The sequence below is a fragment of the Rhamphochromis sp. 'chilingali' genome, assembly GCF_963969265.1.
Source record: "Rhamphochromis sp. 'chilingali' genome assembly, chromosome: 19".
Classification (NCBI taxonomy): Eukaryota; Metazoa; Chordata; class Actinopteri; order Cichliformes; family Cichlidae; genus Rhamphochromis; species Rhamphochromis sp. 'chilingali'.
The window spans coordinates 13,282,907-13,302,551 of record NC_137946.1 but is presented as its reverse complement, the minus strand read 5'-3'; the positions used below and the strand labels follow the sequence as shown (position 1 = coordinate 13,302,551).

General features: G+C 40.9%; 2 protein-coding genes across 5 annotated transcripts in view; both read left to right on the top strand.

The window, feature by feature from the left end:
• sptbn2 (spectrin, beta, non-erythrocytic 2) overlaps nt 1-4,621 on the top strand; it is a 54,044-nt gene extending 49,423 nt beyond the window's left edge. For all 3 annotated transcript variants that reach the window (XM_080866810.1, XM_080866808.1, XM_080866809.1), the window contains 4 exons: nt 355-533; nt 660-833; nt 958-1,000; nt 1,094-4,621. In XM_080866810.1, the coding sequence (XP_080722936.1) occupies nt 355-533; nt 660-833; nt 958-1,000; nt 1,094-1,306 (609 nt within the window). In that variant the 3' untranslated portion in view covers nt 1,307-4,621. The remainder of the gene's footprint in view (nt 1-354; nt 534-659; nt 834-957; nt 1,001-1,093) is intronic.
• Nucleotides 4,622-6,763: 2,142 nt separating this feature from the next.
• On the top strand, nt 6,764-18,143 carry dpf2 (double PHD fingers 2). 2 transcript variants are annotated; one of them, XM_080866205.1, is made up of 12 exons: nt 6,764-6,851; nt 9,131-9,291; nt 9,754-9,861; nt 10,561-10,739; nt 10,836-10,928; nt 11,012-11,090; nt 11,552-11,593; nt 13,325-13,462; nt 13,580-13,711; nt 13,798-13,910; nt 14,003-14,084; nt 15,600-18,143. In XM_080866205.1, exons 1-12 carry the CDS (start codon nt 6,820-6,822, stop codon nt 15,680-15,682), a joined length of 1,242 nt encoding a protein of 413 aa, XP_080722331.1. In that variant the 5' UTR covers nt 6,764-6,819; the 3' UTR covers nt 15,683-18,143. The 2 variants fall into 2 exon arrangements, with proteins under 2 accessions (XP_080722331.1, XP_080722332.1); XM_080866206.1 differs by lacking the exon at nt 11,552-11,593.
• Nucleotides 18,144-19,645: the final 1,502 nt, after the last annotated feature.

Below are 19,645 nucleotides of genomic sequence, written 5' to 3'. Positions count from 1 at the left end.
ATAATATTTAAATGTATTCACAAGTTGGATTTCGGGTCTCTTTGGAGCAGTTTAAATTAATTTAAAATCTAGTTTAGTGTAGCATGCCTGTTTCCTGTATGTTTGGTTATTTTAATTGTGTGTTTTACCAGTAAGAGTCTGTGCAATGTCAGAATGCTGTGTGATTATGTAGACCTCCTGAACCCTCGCTATGCTGTTATCTCAGGTAATCATACAGTGCTGTCAAAGCAGACGTCATCATAGCTTTTTCGTGTATGGCTGTGAATGGCTGCTTTGCTAATCACCACTTCCATCCAGCTGTGTTTTTTTTTTCTGCCCCCCTCACCACCATTCATGTCCTGGTTTTAACCACAGGGCTCAGAGTCTGAGTCAGTGAACGGACCGGGCAGAGACAGCGGACTGGCATCGTCTCGCGTCGATCCGTCTGCCACTTTACCGAGCAGAGGCGCGGCAGACTCGGAGCCAGAGACCATGGAGGGGATGCTCTGTCGAAAACAGGAGATGGAGTCTCACATCAAAAAGGCAGCTACCAGGTGAGCGTTGCTATAAGAAGATTTGTTCACGTGCAAAGAGAAAGAAATGCTGACGTGGCTTTAGTTAGCGATATCAATCTGTATGTAGAACAGTTTAACTTTTATCCTGTTCATTTGTTCCCGCAGGTCCTGGCAGAATGTGTATTGTGTCCTACGAAAAGGAAGTCTTGGTTTCTATAAAGACGGCAAGAGTGCTAGCAACGGCATTCCATACCACGGAGAAGTTCCCATCAGCTTGGGAGAGGCTGTGTGTGAAATAGCCCATGACTATAAGAAAAGGAAACACGTATTCAAGCTCAGGTGAGAAGACGGACAGCATGAAGTGTCTGAAAGTTAAAGGCCACGGTGAAATAGTAAGATTGGTGTAATAGACGTTAAATTTACCCCTGACTAAGTGTTGACCCTTTCAACCCTGTGACTGCAGGTTAGGGGATGGGAAAGAGTACCTGTTCCAAGCAAAGGATGAGGTGAGATGTACATAACAGGTTTATATTGCTCAAATCATTAAAACACATTTAGGGGAATATAAAACATAACCAGCCTCTTTTGTGTGTTGAAAGGCGGAGATGAGCTCCTGGATCCAGTCCATCCTTAGCTCCATTCCAAAAGGATCAGGAGACTCGCCTGGAGCTGCACGGCCCCTCAGCCGTGCCATGACGATGCCGCCCATCTCGCCCAGCTCGGGTGAAGCTGGAGGCGTTACCATGCGCAACAAGGATGGGAAAGAGAAGGATCGCGAGAAGAGGTTCAGCTTCTTCGGCAAGAAGAAATAAAACATTTGTAAAATCATGGATGGGAACTAAATTTGTCAAAATTTCAAAAAACTGAGGCAGATATAAAGGAAAGTACAAACAGGTCATACAAACACACTGCTCTCTGTGCAAGCCCCGAGGAATCTGTTAACAGCTGCGTCATGTAGCTGAGAAAAGTTTTTTTTTTTCTCTTTTATTCTCTCCCTCTTTGCTGGTTTTATGTGTCACTTATTTTATTACTCATCCAGTCCACATCTCACTTTAACTGCACCCAACAATCAGAGCCCTCACCCTGTTTTGACCAACAGAGGTCATTAGTGTGAGTCAGAACCGGGGGTGGATGTCATTAGCAGAGAGACAGTTCCAGTCTAGCAAACCGGATCCTCCTCTGTAGGAATATTTGCTCTTCAGTGAGTCTTGATTAGCTAACCCTGTTGTGATACTGTTTCTCTAAAAAACAAAAAAACAAAAAAAAAGATGATGGTTTTCCACTCTGCTGCATTTTGATTCATTTGCCCAGTTTTAACTGCTCTCTATTAGAAAGGATCACATTACATCTCTTCTTCTGTTCTTGGTATTGATGTTATTAATCTCAATATTATTGATATCATTATTACTATTTATCTTTTTCAGTTGCTGGCTTGACAAAGACTAATTTGATGGTAGATAATCTTGATTTATGTTGTTGAGAGAAGCAAATTTGGTTTTGTGGAGAATGTCAGCTTGCCCTTGTATGTACTATATCTTTTTGTTTTCTTTGTTTTCTTTTTTCCTTTTTTTTATTTTTAGGAATGACAGTTTATGAGGTGTTCTGACAGGAAAATAAAGCTCATTGAATTTTAGCAGTGTGCAGTAAGTGATCACAATTTTCCTTGGAAAAATAATATATATATTTAATAAGTGGTTTTACTATTTTTTTTATCTCTAATTTTGCCTGTATTTGATTCTTTCTTTTTGAGTGATCTTTTCTGCTTGATTTTCAACTTTCTTTCTTTTTTCTGTACAAAGCAGAGAAGATTAGTTTTCTAGCGTGTGCATGTGTGTGTGTGTGCGTGGGTGCGTTTGTGTGAGTTGTGGTGCTGTGGACTTTGCATGTTTATGTTTTTTCGGATCAAGCGTGGCCAGATGGATGCTGCTTTTCGGTACTCAGAATCGGTAAACCGGGCAGAAACAGAAATTAATATCACTGGAATGATTTCCCAGAGCTGTGCTTTTCTTTTGGTTTGAAAATATCTTCAGCTGACATCACTAACGATGATCTTCGAGACAATTTATTTGTTTTAGTCATCTGATATCTATTTCCGTTCTCCACCTACTGATGTGAAGGCACGGGGGCAGTGTGTATAGATAAAAAACTGAAGCACAGGGACCTGAGCAGGACAAAAGGAGGGTTGACAGATGGCTTTACCGGTGAAGTGAGGTGCGTGAAGGTGACACTGGATAGGCACTGAGGAATGCGCTGTGTGCTTTACAACAAAGAGATATGAGCCTGAGCCTTACTTGAACCCACTACAAATACACTAAACCCACTTTTTTTTTTTTTTTTTTACTCACCAAACGATTGAGTTGTCAAGGAAGTTTTATAAAAAGATACGAAAGTTTGTTTAAAAAGTGACCTGTGGCAATGACCTCATGTATGTCAGTGGATTGATTTGGCACCAACCCCAGAAATAGAAGAATGCCCTCAACTCTCTTTGATCAGCCGTGCACTCTTGAATATGTGGCATGATTTCAACTAGATTTATACTTCCAAGTGTCCAATCTATGCCATCTACATGTGTTAATATACACATACATTGGACTTGATAATTGGAGAGCAAGTAATAATCAGTTGGCGGTGAAAATAAATCAAATGGCGACCTACTATGGATTATGTAAACAAATGATAGGTGTTAGGTTTGCTAGTCTCCTCACATATTGTACATTTCAAATGAAGATGGCATTTATAGTATATTGTGAATGTAGACACTACAACCTGACATTCTGCCTTCATATTAATTGGTTGGTGTAGTCAGTTACTTACCAAGCATGAATTAACTGCTTATAACAGCAAAGATTCAGCAACGGTTTAACAAACAAACATCTGACGGAGTCCCATAAAAGCAAACGAGCTGCAAGTAACTATTTGTGTTGCACTGATATTGAAAGTAGCTTATTAAAGCTGATTAGTGCTTGGATGGGTATACAGTTCCATAAAAGAGTGGTCAGTTCATAGGAATGCCGCAACAAGTCTGGGTTCAGTTAACAGCACGCGGTCCAGATTTATCAAACCTGCCTCGTCTCTTTAACTGTAAGAGTTTGCATTCCTGAGTGTATGGTGGAGCTCCCAGTTAGTTTCAGTCTGAACTACAATGTGGGATCCAGGTGAAAAAAGGTCATTGCATACATAAGCGAGCCAGTGGAGTTTGCAGACATTGTGCACAGTTTTGAATAAAGGAGTCCTTCCCCTTCCAGCGATAACCGCTCTGAACAGTTTCCATCAGATATTAGGCGATCCAAGTTCAAAGGTCACACAGTGTATTTTCTTATCAGCTCATTTGAATGTGAATGATTCAAACCAGTTTGGCCAAATTGGTCATGTGAAGCAAAAATATTTCTCATACTTGACATACTGTACACAAGCTCTCTCTCTCTCTCTCTTTCACACACTCACGTATTGATACTGCCCTGTATATTTAATGCAGAGTGACCCTGGCAAACCAGTCTTGTGGAAACGTCCTTAGCTGGCTGTGATTTGATGTTGCAAATGGCATCCTTTTAAAATAACATTGTGCTACTGGTGAGCTTTGACCAGAACATGAGAAGTATGTGTTATTGATGTCAAAGAGTTACGTTTTGATTCTAAGAGTATTTGTAACGATGGAGTACTTAATGAAGCAGAAAACCAACTTGTTAAGTATTACACATGATTGAAAACAGACTGGTGACAATTTGAGCTTCCTTTTTTAGAAGAAGGCAGGATCTTTGCTGTCTAGTGGGAGCTTGCATTTTTTCATCCAGTGGTCTGTCTCGCAGCCTGTCCACCTACCTTCATTTCTTTTGACGAATGTCTGTTCCTTCCTCTGTAATTCAGAGCTGTTAATACCACTACTATTATTAATTGCTATTATTATCATTATTGCTACTGTTGTTCCTATTACTACTACTGTTACTAATGCAACTTATTGCAAAAAGTATAACTGCTGTCCATTTTCAGGTACGTGTCTGTGATATCAGACCTTTCCACACGATGTCAGTGTGCTGTGGAGCATTTTCATTACAAATTGAAGATAATGTTTGTTGACTTGTGTATCTACATCTAATATTAGGAATAATAAAACATGGTTTAATCAAGAACGTGATGCTGTTGAATCTTTTATGTTAAGAAAAAAAAGACATTCTTTTCTGTTAGCGCCTGTGAGTTGAATGTTTGATTGTTTTGTCACAACACACTCTGACTAAACTCACTTATGCCTTTTTTTTTGTCTTTATTGAACATGTAGGATTATCATTCACAGTTCTGCATGCATGACGTCTTTATTTAGCAACTCACAGATCTTGCTTTAGCAGCAAAAACCTCCACCAGACATGTCGTGCAGCTGCTTTTCCTCATTGTATCAATTGACCATCTCCAACGCTTCTGGCTATAGACTGCTTCATAACAAGCTTTGGGGGATTGCAGTGTCTTATTCAGTGTTATTTCTTTCAGTAGACACATGAACATCAAGTTGTCTGCAGCTGTTTTGCTGTTACCTTTGAGTTAGAGACTTGAATTTCATTCTTTTATAGGAAATGAGTTTTAATGTGAATAGATGAACACAGAGGCCATCAGAAATATTTTGTATCCTTTTTTCCAACTTTCTGCAAATATAATGCTTCACTGAAGATGCACGGAGTCCTGTGAAAACCTTCTTTTTCAATGACTGCAGGTTGTTTAGACAGATTGTGCTTGTAGGCTGAGTTTAAGGAATAAAAATTGTATATTCATACAGTACTTCATCTGCTACACTTTAAGTATGTTATTCACATTAGAATCATGCGTTAAACTGACTGTGGGACTGTGGGAGGAAGCCAGAGTACCCAGAGGAACTCCACGTAGGCACAGAAAGATCATGCAAATTCCCCGACCAGGGTTTAAATAAGGAACCTTGTTGCTGTGTGGTGATGGTGCTAACCACTCAGCCACCCTAGGTGTGGCTTTGTTTCCTGTAGACAAAATTATTTGATATAGTTCTGGTACTGAGCCATGAGCATGTTAAAGTGATTTCACCAGTATAATTATGGCAAAAGCACAATTGCTATCTGGTCTTTTGTGACCTTTTGCTTCTATGAAATATGAAAACTGACCGTCACTTTTATCACACAGCCTCCCCCCACATAACTGCTTTGAATAAATGTTAATGTTGGAGTGAAAGCAGACTGTACTCTGCTCTTCCAGCAGATCTTAAACCTCGCTGCTACACATGTCACACCATTCACCTCCAAGGCTAATTCTTATTTCTCAGAGTTTTTGGTCCATGTTGACATATCATCACACAGCTGCTGCAGATTTGTCAGCTGAACATACATGTTGTAAATCTCCTATTCCTCCACATCCCAAAGGCTCTCTTGGATTTACATCTGGTGGGTGTGGAAGCCTTGTGAGTACAGTTTGAGATGACTTGAGCTTCATGACGTGGTGTTTTATCCTGCTGCAAGCAGCCGATAGAAGACTAGTACACATAAAGGGATGGACATGGTCAGCAACAATACTCAAATAGGTTGTGGTGTTTAGATGATGCTCAGTTTGCAGTTGACACAATCATGTTTCATGTTGTTTAGGCCAAGTTCTGACCCTATCATCTAAATGAAAACAGAAATCAAGACTCATACGACATTGACAAGTTTGTGCAAATTGTTAACCTCAGTTTCCTGTTCTTAGAAAAAAAACCTGTGTGATTTTCTGCTGCTGCAGCCAATCTGCTTCAAGATTTGACACTCGGAGATGCTCTTCTGCATAGCTAGTTTGCAGTGAGTGGTTAATTGAGTTGCTGTTGCTATCCTGTCAGTCTGGCTAGTCACCTCTGACCACTCACCAGGATCTACAAGGCATTTTTGCCTAGAGAACTGCCACTCATTGAATATTTTCTCCTTTTTGGACCACTCCCAGTAAACCTAGTTGCCTGCCACATTCAGCATCACCTAAATCACTTTTCTTGCCCATTCTGATGTTCAGATTGAACTTCTGCTGGCTGTCTTGACCATTTCTAAATGCCTTAATGCATTGAGTTGCTGCCATGTGACTAGCTGTTTAGATATTTGAATGAAGGTGTACCTAATAAAGTGCCTGATGAGTGTATAAAGAACACTGAACTACATTTTGTGCACTGGAAGCTTTGTAAGTAATTTAAAACATTACTAACATGATTTGCAGCTTGGAATAATAAAACCCCTTGCAATGGCACGGGGCCAGCAGTAGGGGGCAATGTGTTTCACCTTACTCCACCATCTGCCTACAAGTCCTGACAGAGGGCACACATTACCCGGCAGCCACTTTCCCAGTGTATCGAAGCAAGATGGCAGCTGTTGTTGAGAATGTTGTCAAACTGTAAGTGTTGGACTTTTCTACTTACCTTACATGTGTGCAGGTGACACACACAGCCATCACATTGTAACGCTTGTACTATCGTACACCCGCTGTCGTTAGTTAGCTTAGCAGCATTCCAGCTGACTTAGTAAGGTTAGCCAGAGGCGTCGGAGCGTCGTGTCTGTTCACATCCTGGAATGGAAGTGTAAGTTAGCAGACACGCAGCTGACGTTTCTGAAACATGGATCACGAGTCAATGTAGACGAACTTGTGTTCATTTAATCCTTCGTGTATTTTTAGCGGTGTGGCGGCCACTTGTGTTTTTGTGACCAAACGGACGCTGTGGTGCTAACGTCAGTTGAGTATGGCAGCTAGGTGTCACGCTAACAAGCTAAAGAGAGTGTAATTGTGCCTAACGTCGTTAGCGAAGGCTGGAGTGGCTGGAGCGGCTGGAGCGACTAGTTTAAAATGAATGAAAATCCCTCGCTGAAGATTTGAACTCGAGAGCCCGGAGCCATAGCCGGTGTTTCCGATTCACATAAAAGAACTGCTTATAAAGTTTAACGTTTCAAAAACCAGAACACTGTATTGTGCTCTAACGTGCTTCCATTTCCGTCGTCTTACATCGTGTAGCCGTACAGCCCGATTCGGGGTTAAAGTCACACGCCAGCGTACACACGCGTACGTCGTACCTCTACCTGCGATAACTGTGGCAGCACAAACATATAAAACTTACCCGACACACATCAAAATATTTTAATTTGCTTCCAAACTTAATTTCCTTGTGAAATAATACTGACAAAGAATGAAAGCTGATGTAATCTTGAAACCAAGTCTGTGCTGTCAAAAACATATAAATGAACTGTTGTTTACATGCTAGATGTGCTGGTTTGAATGAGCTGGTATCCTTTATGTATGCACTATGCTATAGTTACATTGACAGAAATATATTCACCTGATTTCTTTTTTTTTTTATTTCTGTCCCCTCATCCAACCCAAAGAGCCTCCTCCATCAGAAGTTTATTCCTGGTGAAGGGAGATTTAGTTCCCTTTCCATTGGCTTTCTCTTCATAATATATGAAGCTCTTTACCGTATCATGTAAAGAGCCTTTGAGATAACACTGGTGAAATGGGGCTATATGAATATATATTTTTTTGCAACTCAATCACTGTTTAATTTTTTCCCTTTGCAAGAATAATGCACATCAATCAGCATCACTCTACACATAATAAAACCAGAGCCACTCTGCCGCTCTGAGTATTGCTTCATTTCTGTGGTGTGTCTTTCATAAATCCATTTTCTTCTGCTTATTCTTATCATGGTCACAATTAGGGCTGGACCCTATCCCAGCTACCATAGGGGGAGATGCAGGGCCAACACAGAAAGACAGAAAACCGCACTCACATTCGTACCCATGTAAAATTTTGACTCTCCAATTAACCCAAACCCCCTCGGTACGTGTCTCTGGGCTGTGGGATGAAGCGTTTTTACATAAATAATCAGACAACATATACGCCACTACAAGAATATGTCAGTACTAGCCAACCCATGTGTGTATCTGGTGTGCTCTCACGCATTTGTGACGGCTTCTTTCTAGTTAATTCACCCTGCCTGAAATGATTTCTCTGGAAAGAAAAGCAAGTGTTCATTTTTGGCTGGACCCCACAGAGCACAGACAGCTTTTTGCAATGTTATTATGGCCTTACAGCAAGTTAAATAATGAAGTCTTTAACTGGAGATTGAAATCTATAAAAAGCTTCTTTAAGGTTTAACACAATTACATGGTTTATTATCTCATCAGGACTGAACTGCTGCCCTCTGGGGGTTCCTGACAGCCTCGAGAGGTGCAGTTGTTGCATCACGAGGTTCTTTGTGCCACCCCCCCCCCCCCCTTTTTTTTTTCTTTGACACTTGATAGCTTGAGGGAATTGTAAGATGTCTTCCTGTCTCAGTTTGAGTAGCTTCAGCCCTCAGCTTCTTTAAAAGGGATTAAGCAAGCAGCACTCTAACAGTATATTTATGCTATAAATACTGAACACTTGGCTTTGCCTGTGCTTCTACCAAAGCTCGTTGTTGTTGTTGTTGATGCACCAACAAAAGAGCACCTGCTGTTGCACTAAACATTTAGTCTGAAGCACAAAGACACTGCTTAGTAGGAGGCAGCAGAGCAAAAAAACACAAGCAGTTTTAAAATAAACTGAGACCGCACTTGTTTTGGAGCAGCAACAGCTGCTGATTTCTGTCTTGGAACCATAATAGACCTAATGACCAGCATCTGCCTCTGGTTTTGTTTCATCAGGCTGGGAGAGCAGTACTACAGAGATGCCATGGAGCAGTGTCACAACTACAATGCCAGGCTGTGCGCCGAGAGGAGCGTTCGGATGCCGTTCCTCGACTCGCAGACCGGCGTGGCTCAGAGCAACTGTTATATCTGGATGGAGAAAAGACACAGGGGACCAGGTGAGACACCATACGTGAGCGTCGAACTGCTCACCTGCGCTAAAGGCGTTTAAAGTTGTAAGAGCTGGACAAAATGAGCAGCAGAGAAGTGATCCAGAGGAAGCTGCACAGATGCTGTGAAGCATTCGTTATTAAGATGAGTGATTAAGTGATTAAGATGAATCATCATTTCCGCTGTTTATCAGAATTTCTCGAAGGAGCTACAAATAACCTCAATGCCTTCAAAACAAAGGACTAAATACACCATGCATGCATGTTTAAAATCACAAACAGAGCTTGTGTACTTAATGCAACTCCCTGGCAGCCAGGTGGTGCCTGCTCGTGTTTAAATGCGAAAATAACCGATTCTGAAAAGGACAGTCTAAGAAAATTCAAACGGAGCCTGTGGATTTTTTTTTCCCCTGCCAGTGTGTCAGAACTGTTTGATAACTGTGAACGCCTTCCTGTTCTGCCTTCCCTCAGGCATGGCTCCAGGACAGCTGTACACTTACCCAGCCAGGAGGTGGAGAAAGAAACGAAGATCTCATCCTTCAGAAGACCCCCGGCTTATCTTCCCTCCGGTTAAATCAGGTAGCACAGTAGCTCTGAGCAGCTTAGCTTATTCTCCTATTTTAGTGTGTCAGCATTTAAGGTGGATATCAAAGACTTTGCGGGGATGAACATGTGGTGCTATCTTGTAACAGATATCCATCAATAATTAAATCCAACTTGAATTGTACCTGTGCTTACAGTTGTATGTATCAGTGTTGGTGTTGTTCCTGCTGACTAAGCAGGAGAAAACATGATATGTCGACTAGTTTAAAAGTCAGAAAAGACTCAAAATTGATGCTAATCACGGGGCAAACAAGTATTTGAATGTCGTTGACATGTGTGGCTCTTTGTGCCACGCATAACATAGCTTACACCTTATATCTGATTGGTTTGCTGAGTGCGGCTGACATTAGCAGTGCTAGCACCAGCAGTTTTCTGTCCTTGTGGTTTAACATCCTCATGCTTGTGCAGAATGTGGTCACACGCTGTTCAGAGGGCTGGTTTTGAGGCAGTTTACTCTGACATTGCGTACACACAACGGCTCATTTTCTAGATCAGTGCAGAAACTTGTTTCATGCTGATAGCTCACCGTATCATCTTGTTTGCCACTACACAGAGCTGCAAAATAGGCTGGTTTTACCTCACTAGAATATCCCTAATTATTTTAACCAACTAAAATGTCTGGCACCAACATTTTCAGGTATATTATATTGTGTTTTGCCTTTCCTGATTTCATAGAGCTAGATTTAGGACTGAAGAAGGATGCTCTGTTGTCATCGGATGGCAGCAGCCTGGAGGCCCTGCTGAAGGGGGACTCCTTGGACAAAAGGACATCCGCAGACCTCCGAGGATCTGAGGAGGATTCCAACATGAGTGATTACACCGGAGGCCTGAACCCTGCTGCCCGGATCAGAAAGGTTCTTGTTTTGAGATTTGAAGTAAAGCTGCTATAGATGGAAAAGTGAAATATAATACACCCCATTGTCATGCCTTCCTCATCCCTGTCAACACAGAGAATCATCGAGCCTGACGACTTCCTGGACGACCTTGACGATGAAGACTATGAAGAAGACACGCCTAAAAGAAGAGGCAAAGGGAAAGGGAAGGTAAATAACGGCTGTCGATCGATGCGGTTTCTCGATCCCAAGCATGCGTTTAAGGGCCCGTCTGAGTCTAATAATGTGCGCAGGGCCGAGGAGTGGGCAGCAGCAGGAAGAAGCTGGACACGGCAGCACTGGAGGACCGAGACAAGCCGTACGCCTGTGACAGTGAGTCCTGTTGGCTGAGAGTAGAGCATGTGAATACAGCTCCGAGTAGAAGGTCACCGCAGGTGTTCATAGCTGTAATGTTTATATTAGCTCGAGTCCTCATTAACTATCACATTTTAATTCACCCTCTTCTTTTTCTTTTCATGTGTTCCATCTTTTCTCTGTTCTTCGTTAGACTTCTTATATCTGATATTTACAAAGCTAGTCGATCTGTATTTTTGCCACTATGATGTCATACTTTAATTTACAGGTATTTCCATGTGCAGGGAGAGAAAAAGTCTTCCTCTTCTTTGGTGTTGTCAGACTGCTTGATGTGTTTTGTTTTTTCCTCTTTTGTGAAGCCTTTTCACTTTGAGCTGCAGTGCTCAGTAGGTCATTGCCGACTGACTTGACTGATCCTCTGTCGGTCTGAGTCTCTGTCTGTGCTTTCTCTTCTCCTTCTCTTCTCTTCTCTCTTTCAGACACTCTCAAACAAAAGCATATTTCAAAACCTTCTGAAAGAGGTATACTTCTCTTCATTCCTTTTCACTCCAGTCTGCTGTGTCTTTTGTCTTTGCTGCCTGTTTTTATTTTCTGTCTGTTACCAAGTAGATTTGCTCTTTGTGTAGTTCAGTTCATAAATTAAATGTTCTGTTACGCACATCGTCCTGAATTGTAATTAACTACATTTGGAGAGCGTAAATGCCCTGTTATTATATGCTTTACCTAAAGTGTAGTTTGTAATCATGTAATCAGCCACATATACGAGTCATCTCAGCTTACAGAAGATTAGCAGTGGCCTTTAAAAGTTACTTTTTCCACCCAATCTGGCCTTGAACCTCCTACAGATTTTGATAAGCTGGAAGCTAGATCCTGCTGCTGATGTTTTCTTCCCCTTTTGTGAGTGCGTGTGCTGTTTTTTCCCCCTGTGTTATGTTAATTTTGACTGCATTTCTCCTCTTCACCACCTCTGCACCCTGTAAAATCTCATTCCATGTTCCATGTGTTCGCTTGATTTTTGAGTCACTTTAATGTCTGCTTGACTTTATGGGGAGTATTTTGTTTTCTCCCTCCCCCACCAACCCCACCCACACAAAAAATAGTTTCTGTTTGGTTGTTAGCCTCTTGGTTAGATGCTTCCCGAAAGTCGAAGACCTAGGATTGCTGGACTTTTGAGGAAATGAAAATTAGAGAAAGTGTGGAAGTGAAAGAAGAAGTACTGTGTTTGACTGCTATGACAAACATCACACCCTCCCTGTGACAACGGCTTCACACAGTGGCATCTTTGTTCTCCTTTAAGTCAGTAAATCCTCCTTGCACAATCCCACTGGCTTTCTCAACTGTTAAAAGAATACCAGTTCAAATCAGAAACATGATGTTTTGCAAAATGGTGACATGCGTTTCTTAGTTTTGTTTCAGTGCAGTGAGGTCTCGAGTCAAAACACTGTCAATGCTTCTAAGACCCTTAAACTGAAGAAGCTAAAGCCAAGATCAGAGCAGTTCCAGCATATTAGCTGCAGCAGGAGTGGTCGAGATGCTGTCTTATTATTGTGCTTTACTGTAGATTTCGAGCAAAGAGGAAGCTTGTCTCAAGTAAACAAATAAATACATAAATAAAGCATGTTGTTCATCTTTCCTATTATTTCACCGCCAGTTTATCATGTCATTGTGCCAATTTTGATACTCAACAGAAAGCAGGAGACATCAGGAACCTGGTGGGTTCTTAACTGATTTCTCTTCTCCCTCCCCCATCATCACTTTACCACATGAGAAGTTGTTGACATGTATTGAGAGAAACCACCATACGAGAGTCGTAGCTTTCTGTCTCGCTGTGTCACTAGTCTATGTTGTGTCTAATTTTTTCCTTTATTCACATAGTCAAAGGCATTGTGTCAGTTAAAAAAAATAGAAATACTAATAGTTGTATCAATAATTGCAAAGTAACTGTTTTTCAGTTACAGCAGTTAAATATGTGCATGATATGAGGCTACATTGTAAGTAGGACACTGCTGCAAGAGTCCTTTGATCATCTTAAGATACTTTTAAAGATGCTAATTATGATAATGTGAACAGTAGGAAGGGTTTCACCATCCTCATCAGCTTTAAGATGTCCCATGATAGCACTGTAAAGAATAGTCCTTTTCTCCATGAGTCACCTTCACCTTCCTCCACTGACGTGGTAGAAACACCTGATTTGACTGGTCTGTTCTTTGTTTTCATATCATACATGTCGTATTTTGTGGTTTTGGTGGCAGTCTGTGGGAAGCGCTACAAGAACCGTCCTGGCCTGAGCTACCACTACACCCACTCCCACCTGGCCGAGGAGGAGGGTGAGGAGAAAGACGACATGGAAATGAACGAGCCCGCCCTGTCGCTGCCCGAGGAGCCAAAAAGTAAGCGACAGCGGCGCAATGTCGATTCGGAGGAGTCGTCAGTTGATTATCTGAGGTCACAGCGTCGGTGTAACTGATCACTGATATTGGCCTGCATGTTTTCATCTTCCCACGCAGCTCCAAAGAAAGGTCCAGATGGGCTCGCGTTGCCTAATAATTACTGTGATTTCTGTCTGGGAGACTCCAAAACTAATCACAAGACCGGCCAATCAGAGGAGCTGGTGTCCTGCTCTGACTGTGGACGTTCAGGTAAATAAGAGTAGCGATATGAGAAAAGCCACGCAGCAAGTATTCTTGGAAAGATGTAACGTGTTTAAACCCTTTTCTCGACGCAGGCCACCCCTCCTGCCTGCAGTTCACTCCTGTAATGATGGCCGCCGTCAAGACGTACCGCTGGCAGTGCATAGAGTGCAAATGCTGCAACATGTGCGGCACATCGGAGAATGATGTGAGTCGTCTTTAGAGATTGTTTGCTTGTCTCTGGGTTAAAGTGAGATCTAGGTTGTTCGTGCAGAGAACTGGAGTGTTTTTGTTTTCCAGGATCAGCTTCTGTTCTGCGATGACTGTGATAGAGGCTATCACATGTACTGTCTCAACCCCCCCATGTCTGAACCTCCAGAGGGTAAGTCCACCCTTTTTTTTTTTTTTTTTTTTTTTTTTTAAACTACTTCCTAGAAAAGAATGAATCTGAAGCCCTTTTCACAGATGACCTGCAGCTGCATTTTCTAGACGTCACGCAAAGGTGGTGAATGTGAGATTACAAATGTCTGAGGCATTTATTCTGGACAGGAGCTCGTCTTTAACCTGTCAGCGGCGTTGTGCAAAATGACTCCGTGATGTCGGATTGTGTGAATAGAAGAGTGCATTTACCACACAGGGTATTTCCAGTAATGCGAACGTGGATTATTTCCTGCTGTGTGCTAAATGTAGACGGGACTGCTGTGGAAAATGTCACATCCTGATTCTCTCATTATCACACATGTCCAAAGTTCATGTGTGAATCTTACTGAAATGTAGAAGCCCAGTTCAATAATAGTTGACTGCTTCAGTTTCAGTTTCAGTTAAGTATACAGTTCATGTGATTTGAAAATCATTGCTTTCTATTTTTATTTACAATTTAGAACGTGTGTGTGTGTGTGTGTGTGTGTGTGTGTGTGTGTGTGTGTGTGTGTGTGTGTGTGTGTGTGTGTGTGTGTGTGTGTGTGTGTGTGTGTGTGTGTGTGTACAAGAACGAGCAGCACTCAGAGCATAAACCTCTGCCAAGGCAGCTCACTCTCTGGGCATTGTTTACTTTAGGGTAGCATGACAGATGTTTACTTTGATTACACAAACATTATGTAGGAGTAGGTAATGGATAATTGGTATTGATTTTTAAATAACTGAACATGGCAAAAATCCAACAAAGTTGATTTTTTTTTTTTAAGGTTGAGCAAAAGGACATAAAATATCTGCAATCGCAGTCACGCACATAGAGAGCCAAGTTTACACAACCTGGACAAAAGCCTTCGGACAAAGCTGTAATAAATCTGCTTTTATATCAAGTTTTTGTCTCAGCAGCTTCTGAAAAGCTAGCTGTTGTGTCTCTGTGAGCTTTTCTTCATTGTTATTAAACAAAGAAAACAGCAAGTCTTTTGTAATTAAGGTACTATTTAATTTAAAAACAATACATTTTATTATTTTATTCAGTGCCAAAACATTTTAGAGAATCAGCGGTGCATGCTCTCTCATTAATCATGTAGAACAGCGGTCCCCAACCCCCGGGCCGGTCCACAGGTCGTTTGGTACCGGGCTGCGAGAGTTGAGGCTCGGGTTTGATATTTATGATTTTCAGGGTTTTTAAGGTTTTTTTTTTTAAAAATTTATCATTTTTATCATTAAGTTTCCCTGGGTCTTTTCACGTGTTATCAATAAATCTTCTTCTTTTTTTTCTTTTTTTTTGGTATCGGTACTGGTTTTATTTTGTTGCATTTATCTGCGACACCTTAAAGGTCAGTGCGTGAAAATATTGTCTGACATAAACCGGTCCGTGGCACAAAAAAGGTTGGGGACCACTGATCTAGGGGCCTCTACTGTTCTCCTGTTTAAATGCAGTTTAACATCAGATTTTACTGCCTCTCTCTGTTATTTGGGTACTCAGGAAGCTGGAGCTGTCATCTATGTCTGGACCTTTTGAAAGACAAGGCATCTATATACCAAAACCAGAACGCCCCATCGTCGTGATGGCCGCTCTGGCCCGCACTCATCACCCAGCCGTCCTGCAGCAGCGTCGTTTACCCTTCAAGATAAGATGACAGACTTCCCCGACAAGCTGACCTCAGAGAGAGGGTGTGTTCTGGACATGGATAAAGGGAAGGATTGGGAGGTATACCTTTACCAGACTGGCTTCAGTTACCATCAGATACGACTGTTACACAGTTCCAACCTCAGATTCAGTCCCACAGATTTTTATTTTCACCACCTTGCCACATAAGCAATTTCAGCACCAATCATGTTCGCAGATAGAAGCATAAATAGCCAAATAATCCCTTCATGTTCAGCTTTTTTTTTTTTTTTTAAATTTTGTTGTTTTGTTTTTTTTACACATGCAAAGTTGCTAAAACCTTGTCAGTGTACTGATTTTATGATTAGAGCATAAATAGAGCTCATTGATATCAAATAGCATGCCAATGCTCACTCATAGTGTAAAAAAAAGACATTTTATAATATTTATATATTTCTATAGTATAAATATATATATATATATATTAGTGTTGAGTGTGCACAAATTGGAGCCAGAATGGTTATGATATGTTTTAGAGCCCATTTCATCCAGCACCAGGTGTTGTTTTATTGAACTGTATTTGGCTGGTCATTCGATAGAGTCAAAGGGATTTGCTGAGACTGTAAATAATTTTTCCATGTCATCCGCTGCCTGCGGCCACATAAAGGTACGCAGAGAAACTGCTCGTCGAAGGTGGCTCCAAAGGCTGAAGGACTTTAGTTAGTTAGACTGAAGTCCAATGATGGACTCGTGTTTGTGCTGCACTCAGAGCTGCTGAAAGACCTACTAATGTGCTAGTTTCATTTGGCATTGGGGCCTTTTTGACACAACTTGTCGGCTCTTCTCCAAAGCAAACTTGATATTGAATCTCTCACCGGGCCACACATCTGGCCTGTGTTAGACAGATGTGATAAAGTCGAGTCGAATACAAATCCCGCTAGCATTATCAGCCCCATTAAAGGGATAATCGCTGTGTTCTAGCAGTTTGCTGATGATGCACCATATCCATCGTTCTGTTGTTGTGACACCACTAGATTTCTTTTTTTTTTTCCTTTTTCTTCTTTAACCTAAGGACAATGTGACCTCGATTATGGTCACTTGCTGACAATGTAAAAGCAATAGAAGAGCCCTTTTAAGGAGGCAGGGATGACAGGGACTCATGGCTGAGTCTGTTTAGGCTCTGTTGCGAGATAATGTGCGATACTGTAAATGTTCTTTATCAGAAAATGCTATTACAGATAGTGGACTGTGGCAAGAATTATGGATGGCTCCATACTGTAGAAAAGAGATTATAATATGTATATGTATAATGTGGGGAGATGGCTCTTTCTGTCACTGCTTTCATAGTTTGATTATGCAATGGTTTCCTTCTGTGTCAAGGTGAGAGGAAGTCTGGCTGAACTGCTAAAAGCAGTAACTTTACCTCACACAGAAACAGTATTTAAAGGGTTTAAACATGCTGTAGATAGATGGCACAAAGACTGAGGGATAAATAGTCATGACAGCTGCAGCATCTGCTTCAATAACTGCATAGTTAAACAAGTGCATGTTCAGTAATTGTCAGCACTCGTCTTCTCCGTAGTTGTCTCAGTTAGGCCGGCAAAGGTGTTGGGAAGTGGTGTAATATAAATTAACCATGCTGTCATGTTTCAATAGCCAACTAACAATTACTAAAGCATTACACAAGTATAACTTGGTTTATTTTCTCATCATGTTTTAAACTTACTGTTTTATCTAGAGAGATGGTGGCTACTAGGATATTTTGCTGGTCGTTTTTTTTTTTTTGTTGTTGTTTTTTTGTTTTCTTTTTGTGTTTGTTTTTGTATTCATCAGTGATGTTTGCATATCTGATGCGTGGGACATTTCGGGACTCAAGCGGAAGTTGCTTTCTAGTTAATCCTGTGATCCAGGTCTGAACTGAGCTGCTCTCCTCCAAAGCTGCACAACAAGAAGCAAAGTCCATAATGTGATTAAGAGGATAATGGCGTTCAGCGGTTAAGCAGCCAACATCCAAACTAAACTGACATAAACAAGAAGCACGTGCTCGGCTTTTGTTGTCACAGTCGGCTCTTGTGTCATTTTAGTATCAGACTCGGGTTTTCTTGCTTCCAGCTTTGGGTGAGACGCGTTCAACTATAGTAATAACATATTTAACCCTTTCATGTATGCTGCCAGCGCTGGCTTTGTACCCATCTTTATTCCTGTGTTGCATGGTGTCCACATGTGTGGGCAGTGAGATTTTATTTTTTAAAAAAAGAGGAAAATATTTTAGCACAATTCCCATAATTTGTGCATGAAAGGGTTAAATCGAGGTCATAGGTTTACATAGTTGGGGAATTCTCATGGGGTGGATTTTGATTTGGATTGTGATGGAATGTTTTATTGTATGAAAATTTATCTTCAGGAAAATAAAAATACTAAGCACTATAGTCTGCTGTTATTTCTTCTCTTACATCGTGACATTCACTGTGACGGATGGGGAAAAAGTAATAGAAGCTGGGAGAGTTGAAAAGGACATTAGTGTTTATTTCAGCTTAAACATTTCTCCAGAATTCACCTTCAGTTTAGTTCTCAGTTAAATAAGTGGCCAAAAAGTTTGGCCGTTGCCCAGTTTCCTTTCTGGTTTCCTCCATTAGACGCTGGTCACCACACTAAACCTTTTCCCTTCTAGACGTCCAGTGGGACTGACCACGTAAAGTGGCACCTTCATCATTTTGCAAATCACTGCTTCTTAAAAGAAATGTTAAGAAAATCAGTTGTTATTGCACTTTTTTTTTTATTGCACTCAAGATACAAGAACAGTCTTCTATGATCCAATACAATCTCTATAGCAGTAAATTTGTAGCCTAAAATATCTTCTATTTCCAACATCACAGCAGAATAACCAGAACATTGTTTTTAATTTTTTTTTTATTTTGCTTTTTTGTGGTGAAACCACAACAAGTACTGCAGCAAGTCGAGCTGTTCTGACGCTGCTTATTATGAGGTGTGTATCAGGAGCTTACAGCGGAGTGAAAAAAGACTCTGGTGTCACACACTGCTTTAAGTAAACTGCTGGCAAAACAACAAATTTTGATGGATGAAGGATGGAGATGATAGGAAAAAGTTGAATGCAATCATTACCTGATATTCTGTGCTCATATTGGCAATCAAACTTTAAGTATAGTGATACTCAGACTGTGGGGTTGGCCACTTTATGAGGCAAATTTTCACCCAACATTTTATCTCTGTTTGCCTGTAGTGGCTCTAAGATGAAGGCTTACCTATACCTTTTTCTATCTTAATAATAATAATAATAATAATGGATTAAGATATTGAGTTTGGAAAACATTACAAACAACAAATCATTGCCCTTATAAATATCACCTGTTTCTGAGTTTTAGTTACATATTTGTCCCTCCTGTGTGAAAAGAACAAAGATCTTCATCATGGCTCTTCACACACTAACTTTAAAAGTTTGAACTGCACAAAAATTCTAACGTTAATGTCGGCCAGTGACGTATTATTTACTGATATGCCAACAAAAGTGAACAACGCCAGTGTTGGCCAATGAATATGCAATAGCAGCTTAATATGTCAGCAATTATTATGATGATTCATTTCTATTTTTAAAAAAACAACACAAAGTTTCAGCATTGAGTAAACGTTTCCCTTTCATTGTGAGTGCTGCACAAAAACAGACCTCTGAACCTCGACTGCACTCCACCATCTTTGGAACCTGCTCATTAATTTGACAAAATATCAAAGCAAATCGATCTAAAACCGGACTTTGATAACATGCAAGACTGTTGCTGTGATCTGAAATATACAGTTAAGCCCATAAACATTTGGATAATTGACACTTTTTGTAATTTCACCTCTGATGTAAAATCCACTGTGGTGCTGTGAAAACGGTCTAGATGTGATTAAAACGCAGATTTTAG

Bases quoted from the DNA above. Each gene is read 5' to 3' on its own strand.
- dpf2 (XM_080866205.1), top strand. From the start codon at position 6,820: ATGGCAGCTGTTGTTGAGAATGTTGTCAAACT. The intron at 13,911-14,002 runs GTGAGTCGTCTT...TTTGTTTTCCAG, and splicing joins GCGGCACATCGGAGAATGAT to GATCAGCTTCTGTTCTGCGA. The intron at 14,085-15,599 runs GTAAGTCCACCC...TTGGGTACTCAG, and splicing joins CATGTCTGAACCTCCAGAGG to GAAGCTGGAGCTGTCATCTA.